General features: G+C 42.7%; 1 protein-coding gene and 1 long non-coding RNA gene across 2 annotated transcripts; one reads left to right on the forward strand and one right to left on the reverse strand.

The window, feature by feature from the left end:
* Positions 1-2378: 2378 nt before the first annotated feature.
* CFAP36 (cilia and flagella associated protein 36) lies at positions 2379-20513 on the forward strand. Its single transcript, XM_074817105.1, has 10 exons — positions 2379-2517; positions 7237-7301; positions 8221-8322; positions 9228-9342; positions 10402-10489; positions 11408-11459; positions 13004-13130; positions 17721-17890; positions 18329-18484; positions 19956-20513. The coding sequence occupies exons 1-10, from the start codon at positions 2400-2402 to the stop codon at positions 20040-20042; spliced, it is 1080 nt and encodes a 359-aa protein (XP_074673206.1). The 5' UTR covers positions 2379-2399; the 3' UTR covers positions 20043-20513.
* Positions 6709-11576, reverse strand: LOC141920412 (uncharacterized). Its single transcript, XR_012622330.1, has 3 exons — positions 11473-11576; positions 8801-9030; positions 6709-6784 (listed from the first exon to the last, which is right to left on the reverse strand). It is a non-coding gene; the product is annotated as an uncharacterized LOC141920412 (long non-coding RNA).
* Positions 20514-21381: the final 868 nt, after the last annotated feature.

Genomic DNA, 21381 nt, shown 5'->3' on the forward strand with positions numbered 1-21381 from the left:
TTTTGGCGTGTCCTATAACACAGCTATGTGCACTGATACGTAAGCGTGTGGTGCAAAGAACAAAACTGGGTTTGCATTATTATGACCTCTTTATTACAACTAACCTCAGTATCAATAGCGATCAGAGAAATGATGAGACTCTAAGATTTCAAATTAATTGTGCTAAGTGAGGCACACATTGTGAGCTCTCTGCTCTGATGCAGGAAACACCCTGTGTCTTGCAATACACGCTACCCTTTTTGAGAAGTCACATCTGAATGTTAGATGCTCTTCAGTTTCCAAGCGTACGTTTCTGTTACAGGTTTTTACCTACTTCATTCAAAGGAGAAGAGACATACAGGATTTTCTGGTCTGAGCCCCGCCCGCTTCCTTTCTCAGGTTTCCCAGTTTCATTTCACATTGGGTGATTATTGCTGTTCTCTGGCGAAGTTGTCAGCAGGAGGGATTTGTCAGCACAGGAACCGCTGACGAGAACTGTGGGCTGCCAGGGCAGTGAGGGGCTGCAGCGAGGGGCTGCAGCAGCAAGGGGCTGCGGCCGCACATCCCCCTGCTCCTCAGAGACTTTCGACATCCACGCGACCAGCGGGAAGGGATCCCTCACGCATGGGCCGCGCGCGGCGGGCGTGACACGTGGTGGGCGTGCTAAGGCCAAAAGAGATTACTGTGGTGCAGAGACTTACAGTGCGATACACTCCTCACAAAGAACGTATCTTCTAGAGACATTAATTGTGCAACATTACCAGAAGCGGGCTTCAGAGAAAGCAGAACGGATTTTGGAAAAATAACCAAGATATAAGCATTGTTTTTTGCCAGATCAAGCAGCGCTAGCATAACCTGACATAGCACTGAGCAACTGCTGGCAGCTACCGAGCAAGCTGGAAATGATGCTGCTCCTAGATCATGATTTATAGCTGATTGCCTGTGCAAGAGGTGAACGTACCTCACAGTCATGTAAGCCTGAATCAGTAATTAAATTACGAGAACCATCACATCTGAGGTAGCTGTTCTACAGTAGACAAGTAACACCTTCACACCACTAATAGTCTCAGACCACAAAGCTGGCTGCAGAAATGGGAGCGCTGACAGTGTGCAGTTTCCTGCAAAAGGAAAAACTGAAGGGTTTCCAGTGCGGCGTCTTATTAAAGTGGTGTTAAGCATGGCTGATCAGGTATTTCTCTGCAGGGAAGACAGCATAGAATTGTTACCTTTGAGATGAAAATAAATTAGTCTACACCCAGCACTGAATCTTCATGGAGACAAAATCTCATTAACGTCTATGACAGTTTTTCTTGAGGAAGAACAATAGAGGCTGATGTAACTAGCTGGAGTGACCGCTGAACTACTTGTTCCTTGCTTGCATAAAAAAACCGCTCTAACAAGGATAGAGTTAAAAACGGATGAATAGATTTCAAAGAGTTTTGGTTGGATTTGGTTTTTCTTACTTACCTGTAACACATACAAGTAAGGCAAGCAATTATTCAACATTAGGAGGGAAGTAAAACTCAAAACATTAAGAAAAACTTTTTGGAGGTTCAGCAGTGTAACAGGTGAGAAAAATGACAGAAATTAAGTTCATTTTAGTGGAGAAAAGGAATGTGTCCACAAATACCAGCCCTAAGAAAGAACACTCAAGCAATTAAGTTTTCATTTAGATCTTCTTACGTAGTGCCTTGTAAATTCTTACACTTTAGGGTGCTTATAGAATGATTAAGTTACAAATTATGCGGAGGTATCCGTGTTCCCATGAAGGCCTGATAAGTGCTTTAAGATTTTAAATTCCGGTATCTGGAATCAGAGCGCCAGGTACAAACAGCTGTTCTTAACTAAGTTAATTCTTAACGAAGCTAACTAGAGCGTGAGAGTTAGTTTGCTATGCAATGCCACAGCTCTCTGTGCGTGATAAAGTACAGGTTAACCACAGTTTTTTCCATCACCCAGGATCATCCTCCACTGGAGCTGCTGCCAGCCAGCCGCCCGCAGGCCCGGTCCCCGACAGCCTTCCCGGGGGACGGCGCCCCCTCAGCCCAGTTAAACCCGCAGGGCTCTGTTCTCCCCGGGACGTTTCAAAGCCGTTCCCGAGCACCCCGATCTCCCACCTCGGGGTGCTCCCGCCTTCAACAAACTCGCTCTCACGGTGACTTGGTGTGGGCCGCGTTTAACGGATCGCCTCGCTCCCGCTCGGCCTGGTGACGCCGCGCACCTCCGGCGGATCCCCCGCGCCGCCCTTGGCGCCGGAACCCCTCAGGGCAGCCCTGGCCCCCCGGCTCGCTCCCGCGGCCCAGGCCCCGCCGGCCGCGCCCTCACGACGCCGCCATCCCCCGGCGCGCGCGCTCCCGCCCGCCCGCGTGACGCCGGTTGCCATAGTGACGGGCGGGCGCTCCAACCCCCGCGCCCCGGCCATGGCGGCGGAGGAGGAGGAAGGCGACGTGGAGTGGGTGGTGGACACCATCGCCGGGTTCCTGCGGGGGCCCGCCTGGTCCATCCCCATCCTGGAGTTCATGGAGCAGAAATGCGAGGGTGAGCGGCGGGGCGGGGCCGGGCCGCGGGGCGGCGGAGGACGGCGGGGGGGGTGTGTGCGTGTGTGTGTGTGTCCCGTCCCCCCCCCCCCCCCCCCAACCCGCCAGCGCCGCCCGGGGGTCCGTGTGGTGTCCCCGGCCGGGGATATTGCGCGGGCCGCGGGCGGTCGGCGCGTCGGGCCGCTGTTCGGTTTTGGGGAGGGGGTGCCCCGCCCGCGGACAGCCGGTCCCCCCTGAGCCAGCCCTCTGCCGGGCTGTGGCGGTCTGCGTTCCTGAGCTCGGCAGGGGGATTAGGGCATGAGCTTACGGTGTGACACCTAAACGAGTGCTGCGTTCTGCTGCCTCTAATTCCCTGACGGGGCTAGAAAGCCCCTGGAGGCCTTTAATACTTTCCCGTAGCCAGGTGGTTTTCCTTGTGAAAGCGGCCGGTAGGACTGAGATCGCTCTCTGCCCAGTCGGACAGAAGAGTAGGAGCCTCAGAGTTAAATTCCCGCCATTTTGTGAACGTTGGCAGTTAAGAGATGAGAAACAGTAAGTTAGTACCTCACAAAAAATGACAGCACTAAAAAGTAAACAGTTACCAGTTATGTAGGTGGTCCTGTGCATCAGTTTAGCCCGGAAGCAACTCTAGTTAAACTTCCTTTTCTTCCTCTAGAAAGAACTGAGGGAATCGTGGAATAATTTGGGGAAGAGCCTGGGGGAACTGGAAGTATAGGCAGTGAGAAGGGCGACGGGGGTAGACGTGTAGCTCCATGTGAAGGTGCCTGAGGAGACCTGTATGGGTGTAGGGATGTAGTGAGGAAAAGAGGAGACATGTCGATTTTCTGCAGCAGAGATTTGGCTAAATTAGTTCTGCTACTTCCAGAACAAATTTCCTGCTGCCCAAGAACACCTGGATCCTCATGGGAGCAAACTAATTAAGATTTGGGCAAGTCTGAAAGCACTGCCTAAGTCCTTTAGACTAAAGGAAGATTTCTTGTATGATTATTGAAAAAAACCCATGTCTGAGAACGTGACAGCCGGTGATCCTACCCAGCCTGCAGGTGTTCACACATGAGAAGTATTAAAGCATGTTGCTGTAGACTCATTTAGGATAACCTTTTATGGCTACTATGAATAAAATCCGTTCCTTTAGTATCACCTGCCAGGAGGTAGGATTAATTAATAATTTGAACTTTAAAATCCATTTTATTTCTAGGGACTTACTAACATCAAGCTCAAAGTAGAACGGTTCTTACTTAGTATTCCACCTGCTTGCACTTACTCCTTCCTCCCCTCCATCCCGCTGTGGGCTCCAGAACAGCTTCTGTAATGGTTGGCCTCAGTGGGGCTGGCCGTGTCTTTCGTTGTGCAGTCGTTCTTGTTAGGCTCCATGAAGAATTTTGACTTCATATTCAGTGAAAGAGACGCACCTCTGATTCAGATCACAGCTTTTACACAAGTTGCTTCTCAGTTATCCTGAATCGTTTCCACACTTCCCAAGCTTTGCATGAGGCAAGATCACCGTGAGTGCGTACGCCTTTACCTAGTATACGGGGAAATGAGAATGAGAAGGGTAAAGCTGATAGACTCTTTACAGCTAGGAAGCAGTAGAGAAATCTAAAGTACAAGTTTTCTCTCAGGATGACTGGCTAAACCCGAGGTTGGTCAAGCATTTTGAGTATCATGCAAAGGGTCTAGGTTTAGGAATTGGGGGAGTTGATTATCCCTCTCTGAAGCAATGATCTCTTCTTTAGAAGGTTTAGGGGAATTTACTGGCAGTAAGAAGATTTAGAGAACCTCTGTAAATTTCCATGTAGTGTGAGGCAGGTTTATGTAATGGTCACTCCTGCCTGTTGGTTTGTACATAAAAAATTGGAGGAATAAAGTAGAGAAATCACTTGCAGGAAATGGTCTTCCAAGGTATCATTTGTGCTACGGAGTGCTGCTGTTGGACAACTCTCAGAAGCTACTGGGAAAAAAGAAAAGGCTAAAGAAGTGTTACCACAGTGCTAAGGTTGCTAAGAAGCACAGTTAGAGAAATGTGAAGTTTTAGTTGCAGATATCTGCGCTACTGGCTTTTCCCTTCTAGAAATGTACTGTCCAGGTTCCATTGCTGGTGTTTCTACTGAGACATTTTGTCAGGACAGAATTCTTTTTGTTCTCAAAACATTCAGTCTTTGGGCTGAACAAGCAAATTAGCAACATTTCAATTAATTTACAATAATTTGTGATTCCTCAAAAAGAACTTGAGTTTTGGTAATTGGTATGCAAGGAATTTATTTTGGAACAGTAGTTCTTTAGGCCAAGTCCCTACACTTCAACTTACAAACCATCCTAATGGTTTTCTCTCTGTTGATAGTTGTTTGCTTTCTCTCTCTCCCTCCTTCTGGGGACTTGATTTCTCATGGCTTGATTGATTTCCTTTTATATGGCTGTGAAACTGAAGTTAAATCTGTGGGTATGTATTTCAGGTGAGAGGGCTTTTCAGTTTTATTCAGATGTTCCAAGGTATTAATTGAAACATCCTGTGAACATAGATAAACTTGATAATAGTTCTGAGCACCAGAAGATAGAGACAAAAAAGGAATGAACAGGTATTGTTGCCTGTGACTCCGTTCCCTCCCAGCACAGAGATGCCTCCCCAGTCAGCGAGGGCTGGGGGAGAAGGGGAAGGATTCCCTCAGGTTTGCTTACCAGCTCTTGTCTGTGAGGTCAAAGGAGTCAGTCTAGCAGGGAGAACTTAAACTTGACTTAGCGCTTATCCCGTCTGAGGAGTCCTAGCGAAGATTTCAATTTTAACAGGAAAATGATGCGTTTGTCTCCCAGGATATCTGGGTCCCTTGGTTTATCTTGATACAGTGGTTCTTTAGATCTTTGTTCCTGTCGGGCGACCAAAGACCCTGTGCCAAAATCTTAAGGAAAATAATGGCTGCATGATTTAGGAGCCCTGACTCAAGAAAATCCAAGGTCTTCATTCAAAGTACTCCTTAATGCCACTCAGAGGAGATGCTGACTGCAGCTTGCTTGATTTGGCACTGCACTTCAGCCTCTTTTTTGTTCAGAGCCTACAAACAGAGAGCAGTTTGTGCAGGCTTTCCATGTTGCCCTGCAGCTGTGGAAGGAGGAGGAGGAGGACTTGGAAGCGTCCCCTTGGCAGCGTGAGGCTAGCTGTCGGCATGGACACTGCCTGAGGAGTGACATCCCCGGGTCACCCCTCCTTCAGGTGCCCAGGGCAGGAAGGAGCAGTAGGTGGGAAGGAACAGGGAAACCAAGACTAAGGGTGGGGTCTGCGAGAGCGGTCAAGAGATGCAGAAGACAATAGAGTGTCTTCACCCTCTTGGGTTTGGTAATAGGGTGGTCACCGTAGGAGCTGCATTTTTTTAGAGTAAGACTTATAGTACTTTTCTTACCATTTGAATTTATTCCTAGATATTTTTAAAGCTTTTTTTTTAAATCCCTTCATTAAAAAAATTTCCCTTGTGCAAAACTTAAACAAAAGCAGATGTTGCTTTTCCAGATTATGTCATTTAAAAAGAAGGTTCCTTTGCTTATTTACAGGGCCTGAACTGTTTGATTAAATGTGTCACTGCATTGCTGTAAGTTGTTAGAAAGTGATGCGAGTACTTTCTGTTTTAGGAGCAGCCATCTTGCACCACACCTTATCAAGGTTCAGAGTGATACAGCCTCAGGGCTGTTACGGGTGGGAAATGATGCTTTCTAAAAGCCACTCTTAAATTTCTGTGAAAATTATACTGATTCCATGCATATCAGTACCATCTTCCATCAGAGATGTCATATATATGAAGAATAAATGGCACTCATTCACCAACTTAAGCAGAATTCCCATTCTTCAAATGACTTCAAAGCGTGCACTTGGGAAGAGACTTGTCCAACGTACAGTGGCTAATCTTAAAGGGGATTGAGGAAGTCTTATTTCTAAGCCTCTGCATTAATTGCTAGGTTTTACACTACCTCTGTTCATTGTTGACAGAGAAAAAACCGTAAATTAAAAAAACCCAAACCCTAGTTTTCAGTTTCTCTTGTTTTCTGCTTCTTCCATTTGTTCTGCAGCATAGAGATCATTAGCTTGATATTTCCAGTCAAGAGTTCTTAATACAAACTTATATGAATATGATTAATATGGCCTATATTATACAGATGCCCATTTTGTCTAAATCAGGATAGTTACAATTGAAAAATAACTCACCTGCAGCAGATTTCCTCTTCATGGTTATCTGTTTTTAGGCAGGCAGGGTCTCATTTTCCTGCATCACCTTGGCTTCCTGCTAAATGAATGGCATTTTAAACCAATTAAATCAAGTCAGTAATACATCCTTCACATAAATACATGGAGAGAGAGAAATTCCTTGCCTTATGTATGTTTTCTGCCATTTTAGAACAACCTTACACAAGTTCATATGGTAGTTCTTACATTAAATCTTACTTTTTAGTGTACGTATCTGCTGAATCCTCAACTTCCTTAGAAATCTGATTCTGTTATGAAGATACATTTTCCCGCTATTAAATTATCATATTTAATTACATTAAATTACCAAAAGTGCATGCTTAGCCTGAATATGTGGAAAAATATATTATTATTATCAAGCATGGCCTGTATTTTCATATGATTAAATATCTTCCCTTGTAAAGGTTAATCGTTCTCTCTAATGCGTCAGTTAGTGGTGTGTACACTAACTCTAAAATGTGGATGTGTTTTGTTGTTTGTTTTTTTCCACAGTTTTTGATGATGAAGAGGAAAGCAAGCTGTCTTATACAGAAATTTATCAGGAGTACCAAGCTCTGGTAAGCATTATTCACTATTTGTGGTAGATTTCTAAGAAATATAATTTAAAATATTAAAGTAGTATTTAGATGAACTTCTAATGTGTTGCTATTTATAATTTTAATATTGCCTATGATAAGTGTTATTTAGAAATCCTTTGAGTCATACTTGACATATACAGTTTTATGCTTAAACACGAGATACGTAGAAAAGAAACTTTAACACACAGTCATATCTCTTATGCTGTTTTACATTTTTTCATCAAAATTAATATATCTGTGAGCCAAAATACTGTACTTACAAGCTTGATAATACTCATATTTTCTGTCAAGTTAAAATGACAAACAGCATGATGTCTGAGAACATGTAAAACTTGTATTTCATTCTCTAAGGAGTCTGGTAAATCTTTTGAATTAACTTCAATTATCAGGAAAAAATACAGGACATTTTTGGACTATGCTTAAGATACCTATAAAGCAATGCATGCAGATTTCTAAAATACTGTTTTTGTAACAAGGCTTGTGAATAGTTGATGTTAAAAAGCATTGGTTGAATAAATACAGACCACCTTCCATTTCTGCTCTGACCCTGAAGGGTTTCAGGCACGCAGACTGGCATAAAGCCTTTTACCTACTGGGCAAAAAATGGTGAGGAATACTAGCCAGGAGTCTGGGGAAAAGGTAAAGAAGTGAGATTCTTGGAAATTGTGGAAGCTAAATTAAGTAGTAATCAAATGTAGCAATAAAAATGCTTATTCTGAACAGTTTATGAAAGTAAATAAAGCCTGACATAACAGAAAAACCAGTTATACTATTGCAGTGATTCTCCTTTGAGTTTAAAAATACAGTGTCAACAGAAAAGAATAGACAATTATGAAAAAAATTCATATGATTCTTAGGGAAAAACCTCTTGGAACGTAATGCTTATACTTTCTTACAGGTTGAAAAATTGTTAGAAGACTATCTTAAAGAAGTTGGAATTAATGAAGAGAAATTTCAAGCAGCTTTTTCATCTCCTCTTGCAAAGACACAGGCTTCACAGGTGTTTTCCTTTGTTAAGGAATGCATAGATTTAATTTTTGGCTTTATTTTCACTAATATAGCAGGGTGGAGATGAAGCTTTGAAAAGTTTTCTTGTTAAAACTAATTTTCTAAAACTTAATGTGTGTGTTTATATTATGAACTTTGAAAAAGTTCAGAAAAATGCACATCTTGAAAATAATGACAGATACTGGTGTGGTGTCAGACCTTTGAGATTCATTACGTCTGCTTTGTACTTTCCAAAACAAGCCTCTAAGCTTAGGGTGCTTCTGCCACCTTTGTGTATTTATCAGCTTTATGTTAGACTTCAGTCTGTTTACAGTAGCAGACAAACTTAGAGATTAAAAGAATAGACATCTTCCATAAAATAAGAGAAGTTTTGTTCTGGTTTTATATAAAACCAGTACAGTCTCTAAGACAAACAGTGGCCTCGAGAAGTCAAGGCATGGTTAGGCAGCTCTTCACCGGCTCAGAGATACCTTTCAGAATTGTCTCAAGTATATTGAGCAGAGGAGCGGGAGCTTCTGCTGCCAGTATAAGTGGGGCTTTGTTGACATTTCTCCTCCTCGATGTGTAACAAGCTTCTTCAGAGCACACATTCCTCACTCAAGCTTACGCATTTGTTCAGGAAGTCAAATGAATGGCAGTTGTAAACTTCCACTGGGAAACCCTCCAGGTTTTGTGATGATGTTATTGTAGACCTGTTGATCTAAAGAAAAAACTGTCAAATTCTTTTCTTGACTATTAGTCAAGTGTATGGCTGGAAAAAGAGACAGATAGGGGAATTAAGTATAAGCATTAACAACGTGCTCCACAGAATTTAAATCTTAATATAATTTCAATCAGACTGAGATGATTATGATTTCTCTAGGGGTTTTAATTTTGTGCGTATCTTCCCTCCCACAGGCCATTTTGCAAACAGTGTTGGCAGCAGAAGATTTTAGACTATTTAAAAAAATGATGGTACAGAAAAATATTGAAATGCAATTGCAAGCTATTAGAATCATTAAAGAAAGAAATGGTAAGACGTGGTAAATGTGGGGTTTCACTTCTCCATCTTTTGATGACTAGGTAATCCGTTCATTAATGAGTACAGAATACTGGTTCTACTCCAGTTCAAGTGCACAGAAAACGTTCAGTTGATTTTACTGGGACTAGGATTTCAGTACTTAGTCCTCGGATTGTATCCTCAGTGACAGCTGTCTACATTCCTTTTTAAATGAACTGATTTTTCAGTTCTGTTTTCCTGTCTAAATTTTGCTGTGAAACTTGACATATCGTTTTTTTTGTTAAAGAATTTTGGTGATAATTCTAATTGCACCAGTTCATCGACAACGACAATATTGATAGTTTGAATTGTGCTACTTGTATAGCAGCGATGCTGTACTATCTGCCGTGCTTACTTTGCAGTTCACACTGTACAGCTGCATATGAAAAAATCCATATAGAAAGCAGCAGTTATGGCCTTCATCATGCTAATACATACATAATTTTAAAGAAGAGAAAATAATTTACACCAAGGTCCACGCAAGTGAGAGAAGGGACTGCAATGCAAGAATGCAGAGAAGGAGGGAAGAAATGACCTGCTGCTTGATGCAGTGTCTACTGTGGCACAGATCCAGATTAGTTAGTCAGCTCTGTTGATGTTTCTGAAAGGACTTTCACCTACCCACTCCTTTCTTCCATGTCTGTAGTTTTGTCATTTTGGTTTTTCTTCTTACAGCATGCATGTTTTTTCCGAGAATAATTTTTAAATGTCAAGTTTGATATAAGAGCTCAATTCGATAAGGGTTGGGTTAGCTATGGCGGAATTGCAGTCTATGGCAAATGCCATATAATGGCTTATGCTTTACCCTTGGATGTCAAAACTTTCCTATTTCAGAAACCTGTGCCTTTTTGCTACAAGCAACTTGATGCCCAAGGTCTAGAATCTTTCTGGAGACAGCTACAGAGAGGGAGAATTAGGTGTTGGTGTTCTGTTTGTTTGGGGTATTCTCCCCCCTCTGCCTGAAGAATGATGCCAAATGGAGTACAAAATAATTTTCTTTAATGCATAAATTTTGCCATGTGTTTTTTATAGGTGTGTTGCCCGACTGTTTGACAGAGGGTTCTGATGTATTCAGTGAAATTGAACATGAAGAAATGAAAATACTGAGGGAGGTTCTAAGGTAAAAAAAATTAATCAGTCCTACTTTGTATGTTATTTTAAAATAAAAAATAAAACTATGTAGGGCCTAACTCTTCCAGCCTTTTCCAGGAAACTGCCTTCATCTTACAGCTGACATGAATGTTCTTGTCAAAATCCTACCTCAGAGAAAATGAATGGTGCTAGACAGTGGGTGTGATCAGGAATATTTAAAGACTGCGAGATAACAGCTCCGCCACGATGAACTGTCCTGGTGATGCACAGAACAATGTGCAACTTTAACAGCCCCATCCTTCCCATTCTCCCCTGAATCTCCAGGCAGACCTGAAGTTAGACCTGGGTTAGATGTCTCTGGAGCACAGGAGCATACTAGCTGTAATCCATTCAGGGAACACCCGAAACATGAAAGCCTTGGAAAGGCAAATTCTACTTTTTCAATAGACTTTATTGCTTTCTACAGCTTCCTTCTTTGTTGTGTTCAGTGACTGTTGCTATGATCTGAGAAGATGTGTGGGGACTGATGTGACTTCTGTAGATTCTCCTCCCATCCCAGTTCACACATACATAAACATAATCTTAAAAATAGCAAATTGATCCATTCAGGTTATATTACGCTATTTTCCCTCTGTATTCTGGAAATACTTTCCTCCCTGTCTTTAAACCAGCAAATGAAACATGGGATAGATAAGCCCTGGAAATTCTTACAGAATTATTTTTGCACAGGGAACAATGGACTGAGGATGGTAGGTTCTCTGTGTTTATCATCATTATTTATTTTTATTAAGAGTGCATTTTTATAGAAGTTATTTTGGACACTAACAAATTCACATTTATCCTGTAACTGTTTGATAGTCCTCAAATATTTAAGCAGTGCTAAATTGACCTAAAAGACACTGATACTAAACATGTCTTGAGTATTTACTTCTATCTTGTATTACAGGAAATCAAAGGAAGAATATGAAATAGAGCAAGAAAAGAAAAGGACTGCAGAAGTGAGTATCTTACCTTTCCAGATGAGTTACACTGATGATGAAGAAATACTCTTGATATTCCTGTCCTGGGTGTCAGCTGAATCACTTTTAAGGCACTGTGTACCATCCTAAGCAAATAAAAGGTCTGTCAGGAAGGTCTTACTGACACTTCTTTTTGACAGGTCTGCTCTGTTGTTTACATTTTCCTAGATGACAGCAGTGCTATACACGATACCGTGAGCCATCAGTCAGTTGGTGGTGCTCATATGATAAGCATATTCCCTCTTCGGTATCTGAGTTCTAAAATCCTGGCAACGGATGTCAACCTTTCAGATCCAGAGAAGGTCTGAATGACTAATATTGTCAAGATCAAAGAGACTTCAAAGTATAAGCTTCTTAAAGATTACAGCATTCATAATCCTTCAGGAATTTTGAGGATCACTTCATAGACAGTAGAGTTACTCATTAAGTCTGCACAATACTGCCAGAACCCAATCACCAGGAAGCAGAAATCCTCTCGAGTTAGACCATCTCTTGGTCTCCATCAGAGTAAACCGTGTAGAAAGGTAGCGGAATGTAAACGGGGACTGGCTAAATGGCCAATCCTTCAGCAACTGAACTTGAAATCAGCTGCAGTGGAATTGTGGCACTAAACCTTCCTGGGAAAACAAAAAAGGCTGGAATTGTGGGCTGTTTCAAAAGGGAGAAGAATTGCTCTTTTATTCTTATCTGTCATTAGGAAATTGAGCATACTGAATTTGGAAAGAGAAAGCACTGATTCTTCAGCCTGAACTGACAAAGGAAACTGCCTGGAGACCAAATGTAGCTACTGCGGAGGTGGACACTTTATTTCCACTCCTGCTGCTGAATTCCAGCCTGTGATAGGTGCAGGTGGTAGCTGTGCCACTGAGTGCAAGTCCTGAACCGCTGAAATATTCTACCGAATTAAACCTCTCCCAGTATAGAAAACCACTGTAGAAAAGTGGTGACAAAACTCTTCTTTCCCATATTACAGTGATAGATTCCAGGAAATGAGTCACCTGTTCTGCTGTATTTCTTACAAAACAACCAGGAAACTCAAACTTTGGCTCATTTTAAGAATTTGACTTGTATTTAGACGCAGGCTGATCCTAATCTTTATAGCCCAGACAAGAATATCAATTCATTCAGCTGAGTATTTCTCCATTTCTGCGGCAACTTCAGTGTATGTTCCTGGTTCTCGTATTTTTCTGGTGGACAGACGTCTGCTTCAAAGTCACATGCAAAGCGTGGCAAAACCCCCCTACGTTATCTATTTGTAGCTGGGAAACAATGTTGATTAGGGAACAGGTTTTGAACTAAAATAAAAAATGCTGATTTATGACTATAAGCCAGTAAGAATCTTCCTATTATTAAAACAAAATAAGTAGTTTGCTTTTGTTCGCTTTGACAACATAGCATGTCGTGTAAACAGCACAACATTAACTGAAAGTTCTTTTGGGAGCTTTCTTTGTGTTGACAGTTTAATGCCTGAAGTAGAGTGCTGGGAAATGTAATGCTCCGTTTTGTTTGGTTTTTAATTTAAGGCACACGATAAACTTAAATCACCAGATGTTACCTACAGTTTTCCAGGAGATTCGAGAGAAGTTGTAAAAGTTAAAGAATCCACTGGGGGAGCTGATGATTCTGAAGAAACTCCAAAATTTCCATCAGGTAATTTTATGGGAAAGTGCAATGCTGAGTGTGCAGTACGATACTATTTTCAGATTATTGAAGAGTCCACTCGTCTCAGGATTTTAAGAACTTGGCTGGCTAAGGCTGTGGAGTAAACCATCCTAGCTTTGAAGTTAGCCCTGAGCAGTGTGTTTGCACGAGGCGGCCTGCAGAAACGCCTTCCAGCCGGAGCATCAGTGATGTTACTGGAGGAGAAATACAGGAGTCTAACAGCAGTTTGCATCTTTCCATTCACTGTGATTATGCTGCCATTACTGTTAAGAACAGTATGTTCCCTGTAAGCAACTATGAATCATTTACTTTAAAAGTTATGCTCTCTCTCCCCCTGTGTGGCCATTATAGATTTAATCTATAATTGTACAACATTTCTTGATAGCAATCAAATAGTTCTGAAGGAGCCAACGTTGAACTGTTAAGATTCATACAAGCCAAATTGTCAGACCACCAAACTGAATCTTTTTGCCTTTGGTTCAGATTTTTGTTCCTCATTTTAAGCTTTTCAATTTGACATTTTTGTTTTTGAGTGGGATTGTGACACTTCCCAACTTGCAATACCAAGGAGAGCTCTTTTAAGTAGTACACCCAAGTTATGTAGTGAAAATTGTCTGAATTGTTTTGTGGATGATTATTTATTGGAGAGCATGACCAAGCCAGGGCCTTTTACAGGCAGGGAAAAAAAAGGAATCACATCACATTGTGATGGAGGTGCTCTTGGTATGTTTGCGTGGCAGCTAAAACACAAGCGTGCTGGCCTGTTCAGGAAAGCAGGAAGACTCTTAGGTGGTGAGAAGCATATAGATGTGTGTATACGTGCACACACATGTACAGGTATGTACGTGTATACACGCACGTATCTGTGTATACACCCGTGATCTTCAAAACCAGGTTGCATCTCAGTGGGATCTGCTCTCTTCCGAGTTTGAAAAATTTGTAACTTAATATTCTAAGGCCACTTCCAAAAACACAATTCCGATTTTGGGAAGCAATAGTCTGCACTGTCTTTAGTTACATTTTTGCTGTGTCTCGTACTTGTCCTTGTATGCGTTCACACTGGAAGTTTTCACATCACAGACGCTTGAGCTGGATACTTTTAGCCTTGGTAGGACCTTTGGGGCATACTGTCTCCTTGCTTTTTCATTTGATGGCCATTAGCAGATGAAGTGGCTTTGGGACCCTCTGTTCTTTTGAACTGAGTTACTGTCTTTCACATTAGGAGACAGAAAAATGAAAAAATTGTCACTGACCTCTTAAATGTCTTTTTTTCTCTTTTATCCCTTCTATCCTTTGGCTGAGATTTTGTTACATTTATTTGAACTCTTCTCTCCCTTCTACCATCAGAAGTATGCAGAAGGCCTGCAGGTATACTCACATGCTTCTCTTCTCACAGCCTGATTTTACTCTTCTTATTTTTGCATCGTTGTGCAGCGGCACCACTGAACTATGACTGTCCTGCGGTGACTGTTTTCCTGGTTCAGGAGGAAGGCACATTCCTGCAAATACTCTGTCTGCAGGACTTAACCCTGGGCTTGAGAGACAGGACATCTTGCAGCTCAGGAGTCCAGACTTCTCAGCCCGGAGAACCTCTTCTGTGCTGTCTGGGTGCCTGCTCAGCTGGTGCTGAGCGTTCCCATGCTCTTTAAATGCCAAGGAAGAGACAGACCTACAAAAAGTTGAGCTCCTTGGAAATCTTTTTCATCTGTGTAGAACTGGCATCTCGTGGCAGCACAGCTGTCCAGAGGGGCTACTGAGAAAGTTTGTCACAGTTTATCCTCCGCTGTCACCTTTTAGAAAAGTGGTTTTGGTGTAGCGGTGGCAAAAATCAAGAATCTGTACTGGGAATCATCTTCCAGAGCCCTTTCTCACCCAGAACCGAGGAGGGGGCTCCAGGCCAGTCTGTCATTGCCTGCTTCCAAAACATGGGCTCCCCACTCAGGGCTCAGCTCAGCTGACGGGATTGTATCCTCTGCCTGACTGGCTTCCTCTTGGTGCCAGACACAGCTCTGGGAACAGAAGCAGCAAGAACCTTTCGCTAATGGTTTGTGCCCCTCTCGGGTGGCTGAAGAGCTGCTCTGCTCTCCCCTCGGTCGGTCCCTGACCCACCAGGGCTGTGCTCAGATCTGGCTCTGTGCTCTCGCTCACGGGGTCGCGTTACGGAGGAGCAGGACAGCCTGCCCTTTGCGACCCGAGCCTCGCAGGGATCCCATACCTAGGGTGTCTCGGCCGCCTCGCGGCACGGCCCTTGCATCAACCACTTCTCAGAGGCAGGAAAAAGAAGTTTTTTCCTTTGTTTTTCATTCCCTCCAGTCCGCCATACATTTCCCTTCCTGCAGGTACACAGCAGTTTTATTTATTATCTTTTGCTATTTCCCCTTCACCTTGAGACCCAAGATTGCAGTTTGTGGACCCCTTAAAGTTTTCTACTCTATAACAAATTCAGATTTAATGGTAGTTGCCTTAATTGTCTTAATTTCACTTCAGTGAGCTCCTTACAATCAGTTTACAGATTAGAGCTTGCCAAACCATTCCTCCTGTACTTTGACCGCCCAGCTTGTTGAAGTATGGAGAGATCAGAAGGGGGAATTTCACAGTAAAGGTTGTGCTCAACACCTCGGAGCATGAGTGACCTTCTCAGCATTCCTGGAAAACGCTTCCCTTTCCGGATACCTGCAGGGCAGCTACTTCAGAAGTTGTGCCTATGTGTGCACTGAGCTGCGGGTATTGTGCAGTCTCAGCGTCTTTTCAGGTTTGTGGGTTGAGTGACACTGAGGGTCCTGTGACCATATCTGCAGGTATTGAGAAGAAACAAACATCTCCAGCTTGAGTGTTTGTGATACAGACAGCCAGAGTGTACATTTAAACACACAACACATTTCAAAGAACTACGTTCTGGTACGTAGTTTTCCTCAGTCATCGTGTTAGTGATGGGGTAGGTATTTGGCAGGCAGGGTATGTTTTGGGGTTTTTCCCCTGCTTTTTAATCAGACAACTATAGCATGAGGACTTTCTTTGTCTAGCAATTTTAACTCTGACCTCTCACAGAACCTCCACGAACTCTTATCCATCACCAAAAGACATTATTTGGAGCAGCAAGACTTCCAGCAGACATATTTCAGTGAAATGCAAATTCCTCAACTTGAACTTCATTTTACACTTCTGTCCTGGTTTGTTTTCTGTGCTTTGAATGACACTTCCTCTCCTTTCCTTTTCTCTCTACCCTTTCACAATTCTATATCTTGTAATTTCCTATACTAAAGAAAGCAGCAATGTGGAAGAGCTAAATGTATTTTACTTGCTCTAACTTAAAGAGCCGAGTGGTGTTCACCCTGCGCTAGCTTCAGCCAGCTTTGCCATCTGTTACTGTGGTCCAGTAGAGACCAAGGAGAGTAATTGTACCTTAATGCTCAAGCAAGTTATTCCTCAGCATTGCAGCAAAAATCCATGGTCCAGCACTGCAAAATTACAATCAGCTACATTGAGTTCCTTGTATCGACTCAGGCGTTATGGATAGACTCAGACTGAGCGAACACAGTAAAATTTGTATTTCGCTTCTTGCATCTGTGTGGATATTTTCAGGCATATTTTAAACAGTAAAAAGCCTTTTCATTATTAACAGAAGTGTAGTAGGAGTAGCAACTTACCTTACTCAGCAGTAGTTGTGGGTCAAGTCAAGAGAAGTCTCAGCCAAGTTCTGAAAACGCCGCTGCTCTACAGCCCAGTGACCCGAGGGGCTGTGACTGCGCCGTGGGTAACCGCGGTGCCATCTCGGACAGCGAGCGGTTCCCTGGGAGGCAAAGCAAAACCCACCGTGGTGCCTGCTCAGCTCTGAAAGGCACTGCTGGAGTCAGTACGGGGTTGCTCTTTTGTGTCAGCACCGGTGGCATTTTGTCTGAGAAAAAAGCCAGAGGCCAGCAGGGTCTGGTGGAGGATCCCCACCACGTGAGGCAGGGGAAGACACCCAAACCTGCCTGAGCTTTGTGCCCTGGCTGCCCCACCCCAGCCGGCCTGCCCAGGGCGCTGAGCCCCGCCGGGGTCGGAAACCTGGGGGGTTCCCACTGCGTCCTCCCCGCTGCAGAGGAGAAGCTGAGCTGGGTCTGTGTAACCCTTTGCACCTTCTGAGCTTTGCTTCCCTCTGCTCCCGTACAAGTTCACTTAAATACAGTATTCCGATTCTTTTCTCTGGAGCTGAAAGCTGAACCAGCACGAGTGTACTCAGAGCTGGCTAAAGGGCACCTCAGAAGCTGCTGATCAGCGGCTTGGCTCACCAAGACAGAAATTGAAATTACAGTCTCAATATGGACTGAATATAGAACACCGAATAGGAAATTTCATTTCAAGCATTTGACAAGTTATCATTCATTGCAGGAGAGATACTGATGATGTAAAGCATTATTTAATTGGTGCAAATACAGTATCTATGTTTCCTGAAAGAAAGTTTTATTAATAAAAAGGGGAGAAATATGATTTTTAAGTTTTCTGTTCCATTAGAAGAGACATCTGGATATTGGATAAAACACTTTTTAATTTGATGTATTTCTGTCTAACTGTTTTCTATGTGAAATTGCTGTTTAGAGGGATCTCGGAAGTCTGTGAAGGAGGACTTCAAACCAGTACGCCCATTACAAAAAGGAACAGAGAGCTTACCTCAGCCATCTGGTACCAAAGGGAAGGAAGACAGTAAGAAAAGGTCAGCTGGAAAGTGTTCAGAAAATGCAGCGCACAAAGCTGGGATGAAAGGACCTGTAAGTGCAAAACAAACAAACAAGAAACCCCCCCAAATAGAAAACTAGAATGCAAAAAGCCAGGATTACATTTAGAATATGTATTTAAGCCAGGATTACATTTAAATATATTTTTTCTATTATTGTAATCATGTGGTTTTGGTTTGGTGTGTTTTGGGTTTTTTTTATTTTTAAACCAGCGTGCAAACAGTGTTTTATGGTATTCACCAGTTTAATTAGCAGAAAGTTCAGATCATCATTCTAGTTTTAGAATAGATTTCAGCGTTCAGCCTTTGTCCCGGCATAATTTCTTAGTAGACAGCTCTGCCTTGAAACTTCAACTTGGATTTTTTTTTCAGCTTGTAATTTTGGAGGCAAATATGATGCAAATGCTTTTATCTCACATAACATTCATACCAGAAATTAATTTCAAAATGTATTTTAAAAAAATAATTCCAGAATTTATCAGAACTTGACAAACAGGAGCTGAAACAACGAGAGGACTACCTAAAGAAAAAACGAGACATGCTGATGGCCACAAAGAAAGAGTCAAGAAATAACGTACCACTACCCACAAAGACTGACCAGAAAGAAGAGGAATTGTCTCCTAAAGAGGTGAAGGATTCAAATATTTTAATCACCCTGACCACTTTATAAAAGGCACAGATGATGTCAGTGAAGATGTCAATATTGCTGTGGAATATTGTAGGAAGATAAAAAATAGTAGTGAGGAAAAGAGGAAGCATTTTCAAGTTGCTGTTTTTCTAGAAGCTCATAGGCTAGACATTTTAGTAATTAAGAGCATTATTGTGCTTCAGTATCGTCAAATCCTCATGATTAATTCAAGTTTATCAACAGCTAAAATGCTGGTTTTCTCCTGATCTGTGACCCTACTGCTTGGGCTTCCTGAAATCTTTGAAATTTTTTTTTTGCCAGCTGAGAAGGGAAAAACATTTTTCTTTTGCAAAGCCTTACTCTTTAGAGAGGTAACAAATTTGTTGTGTTCTTTTGTTGTCTTTTGAGAGTTTTGTGCCTGTTTCGAAAGAAGAAATCCTTGATTTCTATCTCTCAACCACTGGAATAGAAGTGGCAGGTGGTACCTTTTGGAAAGAGAAGGGACCCTGCAGGGTGGGTGCTGCTGCAGCCCACCCAGTTGCCTCCAATAGCGAACCCCAAGTGGGAGGGAGGGCTGGAGGGGCAGGACAGGAGAAGGGCTGCAGCTGGCAGTCAGCCCCTCCCTCAAGGTCTCTCTTTGTCCCAAGTGCTAAAATCACAAAAAGCCTTGTACTGTGAAACTCAGTTTGGGAAAAAGAGTAGTAAATCCTATCAGGGAAAGAACGTAGACATAAAAAACTCCAGAATCCTATGACAGGATAAAGCTCTATCAATATAGAGGTCTTCATCAGAAAAAAACCAAAACTTTTTTTGTTAATCATCGTTATGGTTAATAGGACTTAATGCATTTGCCTCAAGTGGGTCTGATCTACATTGATATGAAAAGAAATGCTTGAAAACTTGCAACACAAATGAGGACACTAGAAGAGCTTAAAACCCACACAAAACAATGGGATAACAGTTATGTTTTTAAAAAAAAAAAAGTCATTTCGTCATTTCTATACAGAGCATCTACATATGATCAAGGACCTTCTATTGCCTCTGGTATTTTGCAGAGTTGTCGAGCATTTTAATATGCTCAAAACATGCCCAAAACACTGTTTATTGGGGGAACCTCCAGAACAACTAAGCAGCACCAGCTAAATCTGAGGTTAGTCCTCCCAAAAAGAGTGGTACAGTGCAGCAGAAAAAAGGCAAATAGATGTAAAGAGCCCATTGTGCACATCCTGGGATCCCCAATTCTCCAGCTGGGAGATTCCTCCTCACTTCTCAAGAAATAGAATAAGATTTTTTTAAATCATTCTGGTGAGCAAGTGAGTTTGAAGGACAGCTGCTGCAGCCTCAGCTTGGCACGTGCCGTTACTTGGCTACTGGATGTGGCTCCCGCGTGCGGGCGGCGGCGTCAGGAGTCAGGGGACCTACCAGGGAAGCCACGCAGTTTCTTGCAGTGTTTTTTCACTTTGTTTTTTAGGAAATGTCAGAAGAGAAGCAAAGATTACTACAGAAGAGGAAAATGCTTGCAGAAAAACTAAAAGAAGAAGTTATTAATAAGCGGTAATTTTAAGCAGCTCCTTGCAGACCCCAAGAACATAAGTTTGTTTTTAGAATAAATCATAATCAGTAATTAAATGGATTTGTTTTCTAATATTACACTTAAGTTTTATAGAATTTCAGATAAGCAACTCGGTACTTTATATATATAAATACTTGAAATTACACTCAAACACAGTAAAACCCACTTGCTTCCCAGAATGCTGGGAACTCCTTCACTTTCCCTGGCCACAGCGAGGCCGTTGCCCATGGCTGCAGCAGAGGGGTGTTGCAGAGCCCCGGCCTCAGCCACGGGGTAGCACAGAGAACAAAAGCAGATCGTCACAGCTGTTGAAGTAATTCCTACCTGAACAGTTCTCAACCAGTTAGAAATTTTCACTTTTTCATTATAAAAATTACAGAACTTTGTTCCTTTGATTAGAATATTATAAACTATTTTTCAGCTGTGCAGTGAAATAAAGTCTAATTTCACAAGGAAGTTCAACTCTGACCATCTTATTTTGAGAAACGGAGAATGCGGCTTGAAGTCGAGACACGTATGATCTCTGGATTACTTGGTTTTACATACTGGGGGGCAGTTTACCAGTCCTTAGGTCCAATTCTGCTATACGTGCAACTCGAAAAATAACCACTTTAGCTGCAAAGCCAGGGATGTCACAAACAATTCAGTTTCAAGGCAGAAATATTTTAAAGTCTTGTTGACTGGTTTGGCTTTGAGAGTTCAGCAGAAGCAGGGAGAGGCGCTGTCCTTTGCACCGTGTCACGCCATGCCTGACTCGCATTAAAAGAAACAACCCAACCCATGCAAGTTTCATGTAACTTTTTATTAAAATAGCATTTATAACTGGTAACATGTTGGCAGATGTTCTTTTCTTTTCCAAAAAGAGCGGTAGTGGAGGGACCCCAGGCAGGGGGACAGGGCTGCCCACGGGCAGCACCCCCACACCAGGTCAGATGGGGAAACAGCCTCGAGGGGGGGACGGCCCCAGCCAAAAGCCAGTTAAAAAGAGTGCTGCGTGTCACCTTCTACAGGGATTTTAGTTTGTTTTTTTTTTTTTTTTTTTTTTTTTTTCTTTTTAACCAGGACATCTAATGCCACTTTACACAGTCTTTTTTCTAGTAACTATAAAAAATTCATGACATTCTTGTTTTTGCTGTAAAAAACCCTCCTGTTGGTCTGGATGTGTTTTTAAAGCTCCTGACAGTACTCGAGGGAAGAGCCGGGGTGGTGGGGAACACCGAGTAACGACTCACAGGCTTCAGGCGGCGGCCCTCGGAGCGCTCGTTCGGGGCCAGGGCGGGGCCGCAGCCCAGGCGATGCCGTTTCTCCGCCTCAGGTCAGCGAA

Source organism: Strix aluco, chromosome 3 (genome assembly GCF_031877795.1).
Source record: "Strix aluco isolate bStrAlu1 chromosome 3, bStrAlu1.hap1, whole genome shotgun sequence".
In the NCBI taxonomy this organism is placed as follows: Eukaryota; Metazoa; Chordata; class Aves; order Strigiformes; family Strigidae; genus Strix; species Strix aluco.